The sequence below is a fragment of the Nicotiana tabacum genome, chromosome 13, assembly GCF_000715075.1.
Source record: "Nicotiana tabacum cultivar K326 chromosome 13, ASM71507v2, whole genome shotgun sequence".
Classification (NCBI taxonomy): Eukaryota; Viridiplantae; Streptophyta; class Magnoliopsida; order Solanales; family Solanaceae; genus Nicotiana; species Nicotiana tabacum.
The window spans coordinates 19142672-19158248 of NC_134092.1; the positions used below are offsets into that span (position 1 = coordinate 19142672).

Genomic DNA, 15577 nt, shown 5'->3' on the forward strand with positions numbered 1-15577 from the left:
TATTTATTATACTTCCAAGGCGTTCGGCCCACTCCGCAAGAAGAGAGATTAATTTATGAACATCCGATTTAAAAGCTATTATAAGGCTAATGCACAAAGAAGCACAATCTCTACTAACGGTTACGTGACCCACCAAAATTCAAGCAAGTGAAATTCGGTCTTTACAATCTTTTAACAAGTTTCAATATAATTTAAGCACTTTAATTAACAAGTAGGGTGCAAACATCACAAGTATTTCATGATTTGGGTCCTAAACTACCCATACTTAAACATAATTAATAGTTACGCACGGACTCTCGTCCCCTCGTGCGTACGTAGACCCCACAATTAAAATTAAATAGCAATTTAAATTACCTATGGGGTAAATTCCCTCTTACAAGATTAGGTAAGAAACTTACCTCGCCTCAAAGCTCATTTTCCAGTCACAAATTCACTCTAAGGACCCAACTTGGTACCGAAAAATCCGAAACTAGCCAAATGTTATGTAAAATAATCAATATATGCATAAAAGTTAATAATTTAGCTATTAGAATAATTACCCAACCCAAATTGAAAGATTCCTAAATTCACCACCGGGTCCACGTGCCTAGATTCCAGAAATTTTCGAAGATAATTGTTACCCATAACCTAACGAACTCAAATATATAGATTGCGGCTAATCTTCCTAACCGCGCGCGGGAAATATCAACAAATTCTTGTGCAGTCCAAAACAAAAAAAATAATTTCACCCAATTCCATAATCATTTTCGTGGTTAAATTCTATTTTTATCAAAATCTAGGTTTTTCAACTAAACCCACAATTGTCAAATTTTATATGCTAAGAATCTACCCAAAAATATATGTATTAAACTCATCTCATATAGAAATTACTTACCTCAAAGTGATAGGTGAAAACCCCTCTTCAAAGAGCTCCAAAATCGCCTAAGGTATGAAAGAAATGAGTTAAAATTACCTTAAGTCCCGACATAAAAAGACCTCACTGCCTCCAGCGATTCCGCTTTTGCGGACCTTAGGATGCACCTGTGATGCCGCTTCTACGGACAAAGGTCCGCTTCTGCGGAAGACATCCAGCCCAGCTTTGGGCGCACCTGCAGAAAGGGCACCACACTTGCGATCCCGCTTCTGCGGATCGCCCCTCGCACATGCGGCCTTCCCCGCTTCTGCGATCAACTCTTTCGCACCTGCGCGTTCGCAGGTGCGGCTCCTATTCTGATTCTGCGGAAATTAGCTCACTTCTGCGTGCTCGCGCCTGTGGCAGATTCTTCGCAGGTGCGATTGCACCAGAACCCTGCTGCTTCAGCCTCTCTTCTAAGTTCAAACGAGTTTCGCACATCGCCCGAATGGCATCCGAGGCCCTCGAGGTCTTTTCCAAACGTACCAACAAGTTTGAAATCATAAAATGGAATCTCTCAAACCCTAGGAACACGTGAAATAACATCAAAACTAAGGATTACCCTCCAAATCAAATCAAATCAACTTATGAACTTCAAGTTCTTCCAACTCACTCCGAACGCGCCAAACCATACTTAAACTACTCGGAATGACACCAAATTTTGCACGCAAGTCTTAAATCACCGTACGAAGCTATTTCCAGGCTCAAAATCCCTAACGGGCCTTGATAACACCAAAACCTACTTCAACCAAATTTTAAGAACTTTACAACCTTCAATGTACCAACTTTCAACTTTAGGCGCCGAAACGCTCCTGGGTCATCCACAATCCGATCCGAACACACGCCCAAGTCCAAAATCATCACACGAACCTATTGGGACCGTCAAATCCTGATTCCGAGGTCGTTTACTGTAAATATAGACCCAAGTCAAACTTAACTCTTTTAAACCAATAATAAAAAACTAAGTGTTCCAATTTCAACCTGAACCCTTCCAAACCCGAACTAACCATCCCCGCAAGTCATAAAATAGTAAAAATACATACGGTGAGTCTTATTTAAGGGAACGGGATTCTAGAAAGCAAAATGACCGGTCGGGTCGTTATACGTGGAGTGTTTGGTTTATTTTCTTCAGTGCCGTGTATGACAAGTCCTTAGTGTAGATTATGCTGATATACATAGCGTTATTGCTGATAACTGTTTGGGCCTTATAGAGTAATTATATGGTGAAAGGATTTATGTGCATATTATTTATGTGCTCGTTGTGTGTTTATTTTTTCTAACACTTGTTCCAGAGGTATTCAGAGTGTCGAGTCGAGGATCTTACTAAGTTATATGTACGTATAACTCACTCCTTACCTGTATGTCTACTATTGATAAAGACGTGTCTAGTAGCTGGTAAGTTCGCTAGAGTTGATTCAGTTAGTGAGATGAACTGCCGCATTGTTTGTGGAGGCTGCCAAAAGAGTCTTTATCATTTATTCATATAATGTCTTTTGTAATTCTCTTAGATGCTCCATGGTCTTAGTATGAAATTTGGGTTAGAGAATTATTACTTAAGTGGTCATTAGATTTTATAAATAAGTTATGGTTTTAGTTGGATAATTATTTCGTATTTAATAATTTTTAATGCATTTTGACTTGTACGTATTTTTCTCAATGCTTATATAAAAGGTTAAGAGTACAGGAATTGGTTCGTCCGGCATGTGATATTAACCGAGTGTCAGTCACGTCTAGGGGGTAGTTTGAGACATGATAGTTTTATCACTTATTTTTTCTTGTATAGTTGGTGAGTAAAAAAAATTCAGAAAATATTTTTTGGTGTTTGGTTAGAGCGTAGAAAATATTGTTTAGAAAAATATTTTCTTATGCTACTCTCCTCATCCCTCCCCCCCCCCCACCCCCAAGTTCCCATATTTCTTGTGCCCTCCCCCCCTCCCCCCAAATACTTAATAGGACTTTATTTTCTTCAAGAATTTAATTATTCTTCTAAAAATTCATACAAACACAAAGGAACTAATGTGTTGCTTTACTTTTTTACGCAAAAACAACATTAAAATTTGTGCTCTATAACTAAAAAGAAAATACTCTTTTTTGGCTGAAAATAAGGTACTATTTCTATAACATGAAAATAAAGTACTTATTTTGTTGAAATGAAAGAAAATACTTTTTATATATCATGAAAAGAAAATATACATTTTGTTGAACTATATCATGAAAAAAAATACTTTTTATTACATCATTTTGTTGAAAAAAAGTTTTGAAAAATGTTTTCTCTTCTCTTGACGGAAAATGTTTTCCTCCAATTGAAGGAAAATGAGTTTGTGAGAAAAATATTTTTCAAAATATTTAAGCCAAATATTTTTCGACCTACCAAACACACCCTAAATATGGGGCTTTCGGGTTATATAATTGAGCATTTTTCAATATATATAGTTCCAAAGGCAAGTGGCTTGGCAAGGTAGACGAGGCTTGAAATAAACCATCAGTTCCACAAATATGAACAACCATCTTAATGAGGGCACAGATGTCTATTCGCTTGATGGCAACAACATCATTACTGTGACATATGCAGAATTTTTACGCAAGCATCGTTGGTTAATGTCACGACTGAGCTCATATACGAGCTTGGATTTGAGGTTGTGTGGTTCTAATATAGTTGTACTTCCATCACAAATTACTTAGCATTATTTTCAAGCAGTGTTGTATTAGGTAAATTCTTTACATTTGTGTAAACCTTATCGAGTGGAATTACTTGATATCTGTACTGATAGAAACCAACAAGTACCTAATTCATTAGTTAAGGTACGAATAAGTTAACCTGAATATTGTTAGGGGTTGTCTTGATTTTTTTACCATATTTGATTTTTCTATTTCTTGAAGGAAAGTACAACATATTTACCATAATTGAATTTTCCTTCTTATAGATGGAAATTACAAATCTTTCATATTTGGCTAGTCCCTTTTCTTGTAAAAAAATATTTGGACTTCTATAAATTGGGGATCGTTCCTTCTCATTCAGTAGCATCCACAATATAGTCATAAGGGGTTTGAGAGTCATGTTTAGGGGGAGAATTTTATAGGACAAGTGTTAGTGTGTCACTTGTGTTTGCCTCTTCGTGAGGTTGTTCTCTCGATAATTTGTACTCTCTTTTATATAGTGGATTGTTCATCTCCATTCGTGGACGTGGGTCAATTGACCGAACCACGTCAAATGTTTGTGTCTCTATTTGTATATTTCTCCTTTGTTGTCTGATTTATCGTTATTCAAGTTTTGCTTTACTAGTTTACGCATGACACCTGATTATTTCGATCCTAACAAATATTACAGTGACTTAAAAAATATATACAAAATATTGTTACAATATTGATCGGGGTTAGACAATGCTTTGGGCACAACCAGACTATGACATTAAGTCATGGCAATGCTAAAATTGTATCTATATGATCTCTGGAGAAATAATTCTGAATTTAGATTTCCAAATTTTACTTGATTTCCAAGTGGTCCTTTCATCAATTATTGACCAAGTTAACTTCGACGGGCAAATACTCTCTTATAGTTATGTGTCATGGTGTTCGCGCTCTAGTTCAAGGCAGGGTAGGACATGACTCTGGGGAGATAGGAGTGTAGATTCAGGTCTTCTCAATCCTAATGGATCCAACAAATATATCAATTTATCTCTCTATTTTTTGTGAAAAGGAGGACAACCATCTATCCTGAGAGAGGTCGTACTCTCTCGCGTCAGCAATCTTCTAATTCTAGTTAACTGCTCTACGAAGACTTTGATGCTCGGTAATCTACAATTACCTGGGATCCAACACACATTTCGGAAGGGAAATGGAGTGGCGGATCAAATGGCACGTTTTGGCAAGCAAAGGACTACTACACTACACCATGATACTATGATTTTTGAAACACCCCCTACCCCACCCCTACCTCCTTTTATTTTGTCTCGCTTAATGTTTGACTCAACGGAAACTGTAACCTCACGTTTAGTTCCCTCTAAGTACTAGTACTTTCCATTTTTAAATATATAAATGCTACGTTATAAAAAAAGAGAGAAAGAAAATATCGGAGAAGGATAATTTGCCTAGAAGTATTCATTTCCTTGAGGGACAAATCTAGTATTCGAATGAACATACAAAGAACTGTATTCCTGGATATTAAGATTCATATACAATATAATTGGATAGCAAAATCAAAAAGTCTTATTTTGACAATTATGTCTAATTTATTCCGTTAAACATAGTAAGATACATATGTTTTAGTCACTGACCGGGCAAGTGGACCGGATTCACCCACTTAATCCACCAATCTGGATGGGCCTTTATTGGGCCAGTCTTAAAGCCCAAATTCGTAGTACTTAAGGCCCATTAGAACTGAAGCCCAAATTCATCAAAGTGGAATTTTCTATCTAAATATTTTTGGAGCTTTTACATTCCTATACACTATTTGAAACTTTATTACCCTCCCTACTCAAGTTTTAATTTAATTACACCCTATATATAAATTTACCAATTATATACACTTTAGGAATTAAATGAGTATCCCTTTATATTAGAAATTAATTATTTCTCATCCTTATTCTCTCTCCCTCCTACGCTCTCTCTCTCTTCGTCTCTCTCTCTCTCTCTCTCTCTCTCTCTCTCTCTCTCTCTCTCTCTCTCTCTCTCTCTCTCTCTACGTCTCTCTCTATCTCTCAATCCCTAATTCCAGTAATGTAAAGCAAAGGAAAAGAGAGCAGCAATTCCACCATTGACATCCATTAAAAAACTTTGAAGCTTTGAATTCGAATTTGGGTTTTTAAAAACCATTATTTGTTTGAATTGGGTGTTGTTGCAAATAATTGGGAATTCTCTCTACGTCTCTCTCTATCTCTCAATCCCTAATTCCAGTAATGTAGAGCAAAGAAAAAGAGAGCGGCAATTCCACCATTGACAGCCATTAAAAAGCTTTGAAGCTTTTGATTCGAATTTGAATTTTCAAAAACCATTATTTGTTTGGATTGGATGTTATTGCAAACAATTGGAAATATTGTTTGGAGTTTATATCTCAATTTTGAGGTTGTTTTGGTGAAGATTAAACTTGATTTTAGCTGAATTTCAGATTGAAACTCGAAGAAGAAGAAGAAGAAGAAGAAGAAGAAGAAGAAGAAGAAGAAGAAGAAGAAGAAGAAGAAGAAGAAGAAGAAGAAGAAGAAGAAGAAGAAGAAGAAGACATGGCATACATTATACTTACGAAATTATAGTAAAATTATAGAAAAATTTTATTATGTTGTTTATATATATTTTTTATTTAAATATTGTATGAAAGTTGAATAATATTGTATAAAAATTGTATTTAAGTTATATGATATTGTAGTTGTATATAACTTGGTAGAAATAATATATGAAAGTTGTAGATAAGTTATAGATAAGTTGTATAATATATAATTAGTTGTATAAAATTTATTTTTACTATGTATAAATTAGATACAAAATATACAAAAGACATATTGTATAAAATTTATATAAAAATTATATTTAAGTGGTATGATATTGTAGTTATATATAACTGGGTAAAAATAATATATGAAAATTGTAGATAAGTTGTATATTATATAATTAGTTGTATGAAATTTATTTTTACTATGTATAAATCAGACTGACAAGAGTGAGTTGCTCTAGTGGTAAGCACCCTCCACTTTCAACTAAGAGGTTGTGAGTTCGAGTCACCCCAAGAGTAAGGTGGGGAGTTCTTGGAGGGAGGGAGTCGAGGGTTTATCGGAAACAACCTCTCTACCCTAGGGTAAGGGTAAGGTCTGCGTACACACTACCCTCCCCAGACCCCACTAGTGGGATTATACTGGGTTGTTATTGTTGTTGTTGTTGTTGTATGTATAAATCAGATACAAAATATACAAAGGACATATTATATAAAATTTATATAAAAATTGTATTTAAGTTGTATATAACTCGGTAGAAATAATATATGAAAGTTGTAGATAAGTTGTATACTGAATACATTTTTACTTGACCCACCTTCCTTTAATGATTGACACATACTTGACTGAATATATTTCAGACACGCATATCTATTTTTATATTTTTCACTTAGACCAATCTTTATAACACAAGAAACAAAATAAAATATATTTTTCGCTTGAAGTGCAGAGGAGTAAGTCCACCTTCTCCAGTTTGTCAGTGACATTTGCTGAACTTAGGAGGATGAGATGCTATGCGTTTCCTTTGCTTCAAATCCCGTGAATTTTCCACTACGAATCCAATCCATTCTTTTGTTTGGCTTAATTCAAAAATCAAAACTTTTATCCAACAAGGAAACCATTTTGAAGCTCTCTTAGCCTACTCTAAAGAACCTCATTTTCCTCTCAACACCTCCAAATTCACTTTTTCTGCTCTTCTAAAAGCTTGCGCCTTTCTTCCAAATTTACAAACTAGGAAAACAATCCATGGCAAAATGACAGGGTGGAGAAAAATAGCTTTCATGATTACCGTATATTAAGGCGGAAGAAAAATAAGGAAAGAGAAGAGGAAAAAAAAAGGAAAATGGTGTAACTAAATCCCTTGATTGAAGACACAAATAATGGATTTGAGAGCCCTTTAAGGTGGATTGTATATATTTTGTAACTAAAATGTGTTTAGGTCGGGTAAATACCAAAACATGAATATTTTTCATAATAAGGTTTCAATTAGTGTATAGGAATGAAAAAATCCCAATATTTTTTGGAATTTGTCCAGTAGAAAAAATATCTTGTGCAAATCTTCAAATCTTATACGTTATGCAAGATAGAAACTTTGTTAATAGAAAAGATTGTGTGCATATTTTTAGAATTATTATTAGTAATCTTAAATATTTTATATGGCTGCTTTAGAGAGGTAATTTTACAAAGAGCGTGCTACTACATGTTATTGTTATAGGTAAAAAGCTGTTATAGAGAAGTAAAATATAACTTAAAAATTGGTTTTAAGAAAAATTTATTTTTTAGGGATGCTGCTATAGAGATGTCTCACCAGTCATATACATATGTTTTAGTCACTGACCAGGCAAGTGGACCGGGTTGACCCACTTAATCCACCAATCGTAATGGGCCTTTATTGGGCCAGTCATAAAACCCAAATTTGTAGTACTTAAGGCCTACTTGATCTGAAGCCCAAATTCATTCAAGTGGGCTGTGGATTAAAAGCAAACAAATGGAGCCCAAATTGTAACAGTTTTCAGCGGCCGAACCCTCCTCTCAGCAGCCAACTCCTCGTCGTTCTCCTTCTCCGACGGCTGACTTTGTATGTTTCTCTTAAATAATTCCTTTCTGTCTATCTTCAATTAGACCAAACTCTTTAACCTTTTCTGTAATGATTTTTAGTGCTATAATGCAAATGCTTAATGAATTGGATTAAAACGATGTGTTTGTTTCCATTTCTCAAATAAAGCTTCGAATTCCTGTGTGACATATTACTAATAGTATTGCATTTCATATTAAATGAAGTAACATGCAATTGTCTTTCAACTGACGTAATAGTGTGAATATTACATTCTCAGTGCATAAAACTTAAACTCAGTACTAAGTGAATTTTTCTATCTATATAAATTTCGGTGGATAGAGTTACTCATTATCTGTGTTGGTGGGACGAAGCAGGTATACAGTAGAGTAGTCGAGGTGCCTGCAAGTTTATCCAGATACTACCATTATATTATATAGAAAAATCAACCTAATAATGTCAATTGATTATGCATTTATGGAAAGAAAAAAAGATGAGGTCAATTTGAGATGCTAGGATGCTTGAACGTACTTGATGAATCCGTTGGTCGTTGGCAGTGTATCGGGTGGAGATTGGTCTTTGATCAGCTAGGTTCCATTTCTTTGGTATGGGAAGGACAATAAAAGAAAGTTAATAATGAGGTGTCTGAATTTTTCGTTGCTTAAGCAAACACTTTGGTGATTAAGCTGTGTAACCCTATTCCTTGAGTTTGTTGATTTGTTGCTCGACGTTCTATGATAAGTCATTGTAGTTTTAAAGATGACTTTCTTTGTCTTTGTTCCAACTTTCAGAGTTGAAGATTGCTACTGAAGTATTTAACAGCAGTCGAAAATGTCTCGGAAAGGATTGATGGAGCAGGACCTAAGCAAATTGGATGTGACAAAGCTACATCCGCTTTCGCCTGAAGTTATTTCTCGTCAGGCTACAATAAATATTGGTAAACTAGTAATAATTGAATACTTGAAACGATATGTGCTTACATCAATTTGTGTATGGTATATATCCCTTTTACACTTTACTAGTCACACTGAATTACTGAAATATGATTTCAAAATCTAGGTACTATTGGCCATGTGGCTCATGGAAAGTCAACAGTCGTAAAAGCTATATCTGGTGTGCAGGTATGTCGTGTTTAAATTCTGGACCTTTTATCAATGGAGTTAAACTTCTGAGTTTAGAAGGTTTGTCCTGCTAGATCATAAAATTCTTGTCAGATGTGAGAGTCCTCTATTTAACTGCTTCTCTTGAGTTACAATTGAATGATATGTTGACCTTTGTAAACTGTAAATACAGGTTCTTATTTACCTTTGTATTTCTGGGAACAAATATTCTTTCTGTTAATTATAGGTATCTAACGCTAAGTAACTATTTAGTTTATCAACTAGAAAGCATTTCTGGGTTTTGTCCTTTTCCTTCTGTTATGATGAAAAATAAAGTAATTCCCTGTGCTCCTATTCAGTATGCTGATAATGAATCAAAGCTATTATTATATTACTCTATATTGCAACAAGACACAGAGCCTGTATTAGCAGTTTGGGAAAATTATGGTGGAATAATCAGCTTTTACGAAAATTAATGATTTTTATCTATTATGGGCTAGCTCAATTGATATTTCGTATATGTTGGTTAGTAAGTCCTTATTTTGGTCTGATCTTTGTTTTGTCTTACTTAGTTTATTCACACTGTGTGTTTGCTGAAAGTAGTCAGACAGAAAATAATTAAACACCCTTATTTGTGCAGACCGTTCGTTTTAAAAATGAGCTAGAACGTAATATTACAATTAAGCTTGGATATGCAAATGCTAAGATATACAAATGTGAAGAAGAGCGCTGTCCTAGACCCATGTGCTACAAGTGAGTCCTTGACTTGAAACAGAAATGTGCTTCATTGGTAGCCTGTGCTGTAACAACAATCATTTCCAGGGCATATGGTAGTGGAAAAGAAGACAGTCCCATGTGTGATGTCCCTGGTTTTGAGAACTGCAGGATGAAATTACTGAGGCATGTATCCTTTGTTGATTGCCCCGTAAGTTCCTCACGTGCCACTCTGTACAGTATGTATTACTGCCATTTTAGTTGTGCATTCTGTTTCTATATGAGATGATTAGCCTTTAGTTTGACTGTGCTTAGATATGACCATACCAGAGAAAATATTGAGGATTGTAGCTTTGGTATTAAAGCAGGAAAGTACTTAAAAAAAAGTTTTCAATAAATCGTTACTGCTTTCTTTGTACTGAATGCTCAACATTATATTAGTATTCGCATTTAACTTGCAGTACCTATTAGCTTTCTCTAAGATTGAAGGAACTCTTGGAAGATAAGTATTTTTTTCCCCGTGTTTTATGTGTGTTCCTTTTTTATTTTTTTATTTTGTTTCAGAATTGTAGGCCTATTTTAGAAAGAGATATTCAGCTTCAGTATCGTTATCTAAACAATCGCTGGTGACCCTCAGCTTTGCATCTTTGAACGGTTTATTCTAATAAACTACTATGTAATTGTCCCTTTTTCTGAAAATTACTGCTCCTTTTAATGGTTTTTGGATATTGGATATTTGAAACTGCAGCATGCACTTTGGAATACATAATTTGAAGAGAATTTTCTCTTTGGTTATGTTGTCATTAACGTATGTTTATGTTTCTCTGTCAGTAGATACTTCTCCTTACTGGGGGAGATTATTTTGTTTAATAAATTGCAGTCATAATACTGAAAAACTAACTCATGATGTACTTTGCATCCTTGTGATATTTAATTCTCATCTCTGCCGTATAACTTTCTATTATACCAATGCTGCCTATAACATCGTTTTCTGCAGGGTCATGATATTCTCATGGCTACGATGCTTAATGGAGCTGCAATTATGGATGGAGCCTTACTTCTGATTGCTGCCAATGAGAGCTGTCCCCAACCTCAAACTTCTGAACATTTAGCAGCTGTTGAAATTATGCGCCTCCAACATATCATAATTCTTCAAAATAAGGTTGATCTAGTCCAGGAAAATGTTGCCATCAACCAGCACGAGGCAATTCAGAAATTTATTCAGGTTAGTGGAATACTGCTTTTCTTTCTCCACTCACATTCTGTGCTTAATTTGTGAGGATAGTTGTTATAATACCATATTTCAAAACCTTATTCAGGGAACTGTTGCAGATGGTGCCCCAGTTGTACCAATATCTGCACAATTGAAGTACAATATTGATGTAGTTGCTGAATATATTGTGAAAAAAATTCCCATTCCTGAGAGGAATTTCATTTCACCACCAAATATGATTGTTATCCGGTCATTTGATGTCAACAAACCTGGTTTTGAAGTTGATGATATCAGAGGTGGTGTTGCTGGTGGCAGTATTTTGAAGGTATCTTTCTCTTTTCCTGCAATTAATGATACTAGTCATTGACGGTGGGTATAATTATTTATTTCTTTTGAATCACATAAATTTTATTAAATAATGTATTTGAATAGGAGAATAAAAACTAAAGAAAAAAAATCATGCCCTGAAAATGATGAAGGTTAATGATATTTAACTAACTCAGCTAAGGAAGAAATAGCACCTCACAAAATTATCCATGTATTATTGAATTTATACAAAAACGACATGAATGCCACCTTTATAACAAAAGGAAGACCTTCATAATGGTTAATTAGATTCTTTGTGCAGGGTGTATTGAAGGTAAATCAACTTATTGAAGTTCGTCCAGGAATTGTTGTCAAAGATGAGAGTGGAAACATCAAATGTACTCCAATATATTCAAGAATAGTATCATTGTTTGCCGAGCAAAATGAACTACAATTTGCTGTGCCCGGAGGCCTCATTGGAGTTGGAACAACTATGGATCCAACATTAACACGTGCTGATCGATTGGTGGGACAGGTTCTTGGGGAGGTTGGGTCACTCCCTGAAGTTTTCGTCGAACTAGAGGTATGACTTCCTTGAAATACTTCAGAAACTTGATGAATTGCTAAAACTAGAATTTTGTATGTCTCTTCTTAGAGAACTGTTTTTTAGATCAGTGATATCCCTTTTCTTTCTGAGTAATGAAATAGTTAAGTCTGTCGTAAAGGAACTACTGGTTCTTTTTCAATAAGTCTACTGTTTTCGATTGACTGTGTTATCCTCCTTCCAACTGAGTTCCTATACAGTGCTCTTATGTATCTTTCCTTTATTTCTATACTTTGTAATGCAGGTGAATTTCTTTTTGCTCCGACGTCTTTTGGGTGTGAGGACAAAGGACTCGGAGAGGCAGGGTAAAGTCTCAAAGTTGGCAAAGGGAGAAATCCTCATGTTAAATATAGGGTCTATGTCAACAGGGGCTCGTGTTGTTGCTGTCAAGAATGTTTTCGCGAAACTGCAATTAACGTCCCCTGTGTGTACCAGTAAAGGTGAGAAAATTGCTCTTAGCCGGAGAATTGAGAAGCACTGGCGGCTTATTGGTTGGGGCCAAATCCAAGCTGGTATTACTATTGATATTCCACCCTGCCCCATCTGAGTAAATTTTACACGACTAACTACTGAACAGCTGAAAAAACTGTCAAAACAACGCAGAAGTTTGGAGTTAGATGTAGGAAGGCGAGTAGTTGCGGGTAACTATTTTTTCCAGGTAGAGTAGAAAAGATTATTTGAAATACCAGATATTCTATAGTCTTACATTTACTTTTCCACTTGTTTCTTTGTCCAAGTGGTTGCACCTTGTATTTCATCAGTTTAGGTGGTTACTAGATTGAGTTCCATTCATCTTGCGGCAGATTCCAAACCAACCATTGATGTAATATTATCTACTCAATTTTGTATGCTTTCTACTGAAGTTGCAAAAACCTAAACTAATGCTTGTAGTCAAAATTCCAAAAAATGTGCGTGATTTTACAAGTCAAGACCTTAGGGTATAGAATGGATCATACTAAATAAATCAAGAAAAAATCTAAAGTATAGTTACTGCCTACTGGGGCTAGGATTTAAAAAGTTTATACCATTTGCACTACTACTAGGGGAAAAAGAAGGTAGAAAGATCTTTCCTTTGAATGCTTTTTAAGAAGTTTCCCTACCCTGCCAACCCCTAGAATACCTAACCAAGTGATTGATTATCTTTGAATGTATTTCTGGTAGGTGCTAAAATAGTATGTCCTTTAATAGTAAAGTTCATCAGATTTCACTCATTAAGATCTTTGACTTAAGTGTTATATTATGACTTGGGGTCCTCATTGCAATCAATTATGTCAATCTCTTCGTTGATTAGCACCCGAGGTAGAACCAGAAGTTCAACGATATGAATTTTAAATTCTAAGTTTAATACAAATATATTGGTTGAGCAAAAACAGAACCTATAACCGGGCTTCTGCGCCTGATTATCACCCATTTAGTACTCATCCTAATTTCTTCATTCAAGAGTTGTAATTAGTATAAGTTACCAGTGCAATAAAAAGATGATGTGATATTATGTACATTTCAAATGCTGGACGAGATATTGTGTGAAATACTCAAAATTAGCGGAGAAATAAAGAGTACATTTAAATTGTCAAAGACTGAGTAAGATAGTAATGTAACTATGTGTTTAATCACAAATCGGATTCCAATAAAAGATCTTTTACCAGCCAAAACTGTGCGTCTGTGACACTATAACCTCGACAGTCAAGAGGGAAAAAGCAGTAAAAAGGCCGTCCGACGCTCAAAACCCGTGGATCATAAAAACACAATAGTACACAATTATTGCTCCAAGGCCCTTCCCCTTCCCCTAAACAGTGATGATACATAAACAAAGATGAACAAAACCTCATAAATGAACATAGTCTAAACAAGAAAATTGTAAATTTGTATAGTGTCATTTACTTTGTAAACTAGAAAACCCTTCCTAGCCTTTAATTTGTCAATAAAGAAGGAATGGCAGCCAAATTTGGAGTAGCATTCTTGTTTGAGGCTTCTCCTTTCTTACTTGATAATGGTTTAGTAAAAGCTCGCATTGGACTTGCTAATACCCATCCCCAATAAGATGAAGAGGAACTAGTAATCATAAAACCACTAAAAATCCCTCTACATCTTACTCTTTCTTTAATGCATTCTTTTCTTGAGGAAACTCTATGTTTACCTTCTCTTTGAGACTCGACTCTTCGCAAAATACAATCACCTGAAACGTTTCTGCTTCCACAGCCAATAGATCTGGATCTTGAATAAACCTGAATAGGACAGACCTCATTCTCCTCTACCTCTATAGAACCACTCAAAGCTGAAGATGAAGGAAAGTTAATGTCTTTTGTAGGTTTTTCAGATTTCTTAGCAGTGGAAAAATGTTTAGAAGATGAGTTGTAAAGAAATGACCATAACCCTTTTCTCTGATGGACATAATCTTCACCTTCAGATTTTCTTGATTTTGTAAAGTTAGAGGTATTCTTGATGTTGGTTTGGAGTGAAAGAGTTGAAGAAGTAGTGGAAGTGAATCCAAAATCAGATTTAAAAGAAGAAGTTGAAGAGGAAGAATTAGAAGGAAAAACAGCAGAGGAAGAAACAAGGTTTCCAAGTTTTTCTTGAAGGCAAAAAGGACAAATCCCACCTGGGGTATTATTCTTGTAAGGATGATTTGTACATTGGAAAATACCTTCACCTCTGTCTTCTTGAATCCCTTCCATTTCCATATTTTTTACTATTATATAGTACTCCAACTAGTTATAGCTTCTCTTCTTCTTGAGAACAGCTAACTAGAGCTTAACTTAAAGAGCTGGTGAGAAAGAAAGGATTAAGTTGGTTATGAAATGGAAAGATGGGAAAGTGGTCAGAATGGGGAGTATAAATGAAGGAATGGAAATAAAGGAAAAATATTATGGCGTTGAAGTAGGAGAGATGGTAGTCCCGAGGAGCATGTGGAAACCTGACTATGGAGTAGTAATTAAAGCTGATAAACAGGACAAAAAACCCTAAGGAGCTACTAATGTGCATATTCCGTCTCATTTTAACTGTCCTTTTAGCGCTTTTTTTGTTTATTAAAAAATACGTTTTATTAAGTTATCCTTATTTAATATAAGAAGATTGATTTTTTCGCATTTTGATGAACAAGGCAAAAAAACCCTAGGAGTTACCAATATACTTATGGATCGTTTGGTTGCCGGTTAGAGTTATGCAGATATTAGTTATATATGTATTAGTTATAAATGTATTAGTTATGCAGAAATAAATAATGCATGGATTAGTTATGCATATATTAGTTATGCAGAGATAAGTTATGCAAGGTTGAGTTATGTTAGGATTAGTTATACATGGATTAGTTATGCGATAGTTATATAAGAATTAGTAATATAAATGTAATGTGAGTGTTATTTATTATTAGCTTACTTTATTTTACTAAAATTAGTAATATTAAGATTAGTTATGCTGGAATTAGTTATTCTGGTATTATTTTTTATTGATTGATTGGTATGTTGTATTAATTCTGGATTTGTTAACTTTACTAC

At 34.9% G+C, this 15577-nt stretch overlaps 2 protein-coding genes across 2 annotated transcripts; one reads left to right on the plus strand and one right to left on the minus strand.

Annotated features, from left to right (window-relative positions):
* Positions 1 to 8060: 8060 nt before the first annotated feature.
* LOC107771112 (eukaryotic translation initiation factor 2 subunit gamma-like) lies at positions 8061 to 12945 on the plus strand. Its single transcript, XM_016590436.2, has 9 exons — positions 8061 to 8170; positions 8938 to 9083; positions 9206 to 9267; positions 9887 to 9999; positions 10069 to 10171; positions 10958 to 11185; positions 11280 to 11498; positions 11802 to 12062; positions 12328 to 12945. The coding sequence occupies exons 2-9, from the start codon at positions 8978 to 8980 to the stop codon at positions 12628 to 12630; spliced, it is 1395 nt and encodes a 464-aa protein (XP_016445922.1). The 5' UTR covers positions 8061 to 8170; positions 8938 to 8977; the 3' UTR covers positions 12631 to 12945.
* Positions 12946 to 13602: 657 nt separating this feature from the next.
* LOC107771113 (uncharacterized) lies at positions 13603 to 15005 on the minus strand. Its single transcript, XM_016590438.2, has one exon. The coding sequence runs from the start codon at positions 14762 to 14764 to the stop codon at positions 13994 to 13996; it is 771 nt and encodes a 256-aa protein (XP_016445924.2). The 5' UTR covers positions 14765 to 15005; the 3' UTR covers positions 13603 to 13993.
* Positions 15006 to 15577: the final 572 nt, after the last annotated feature.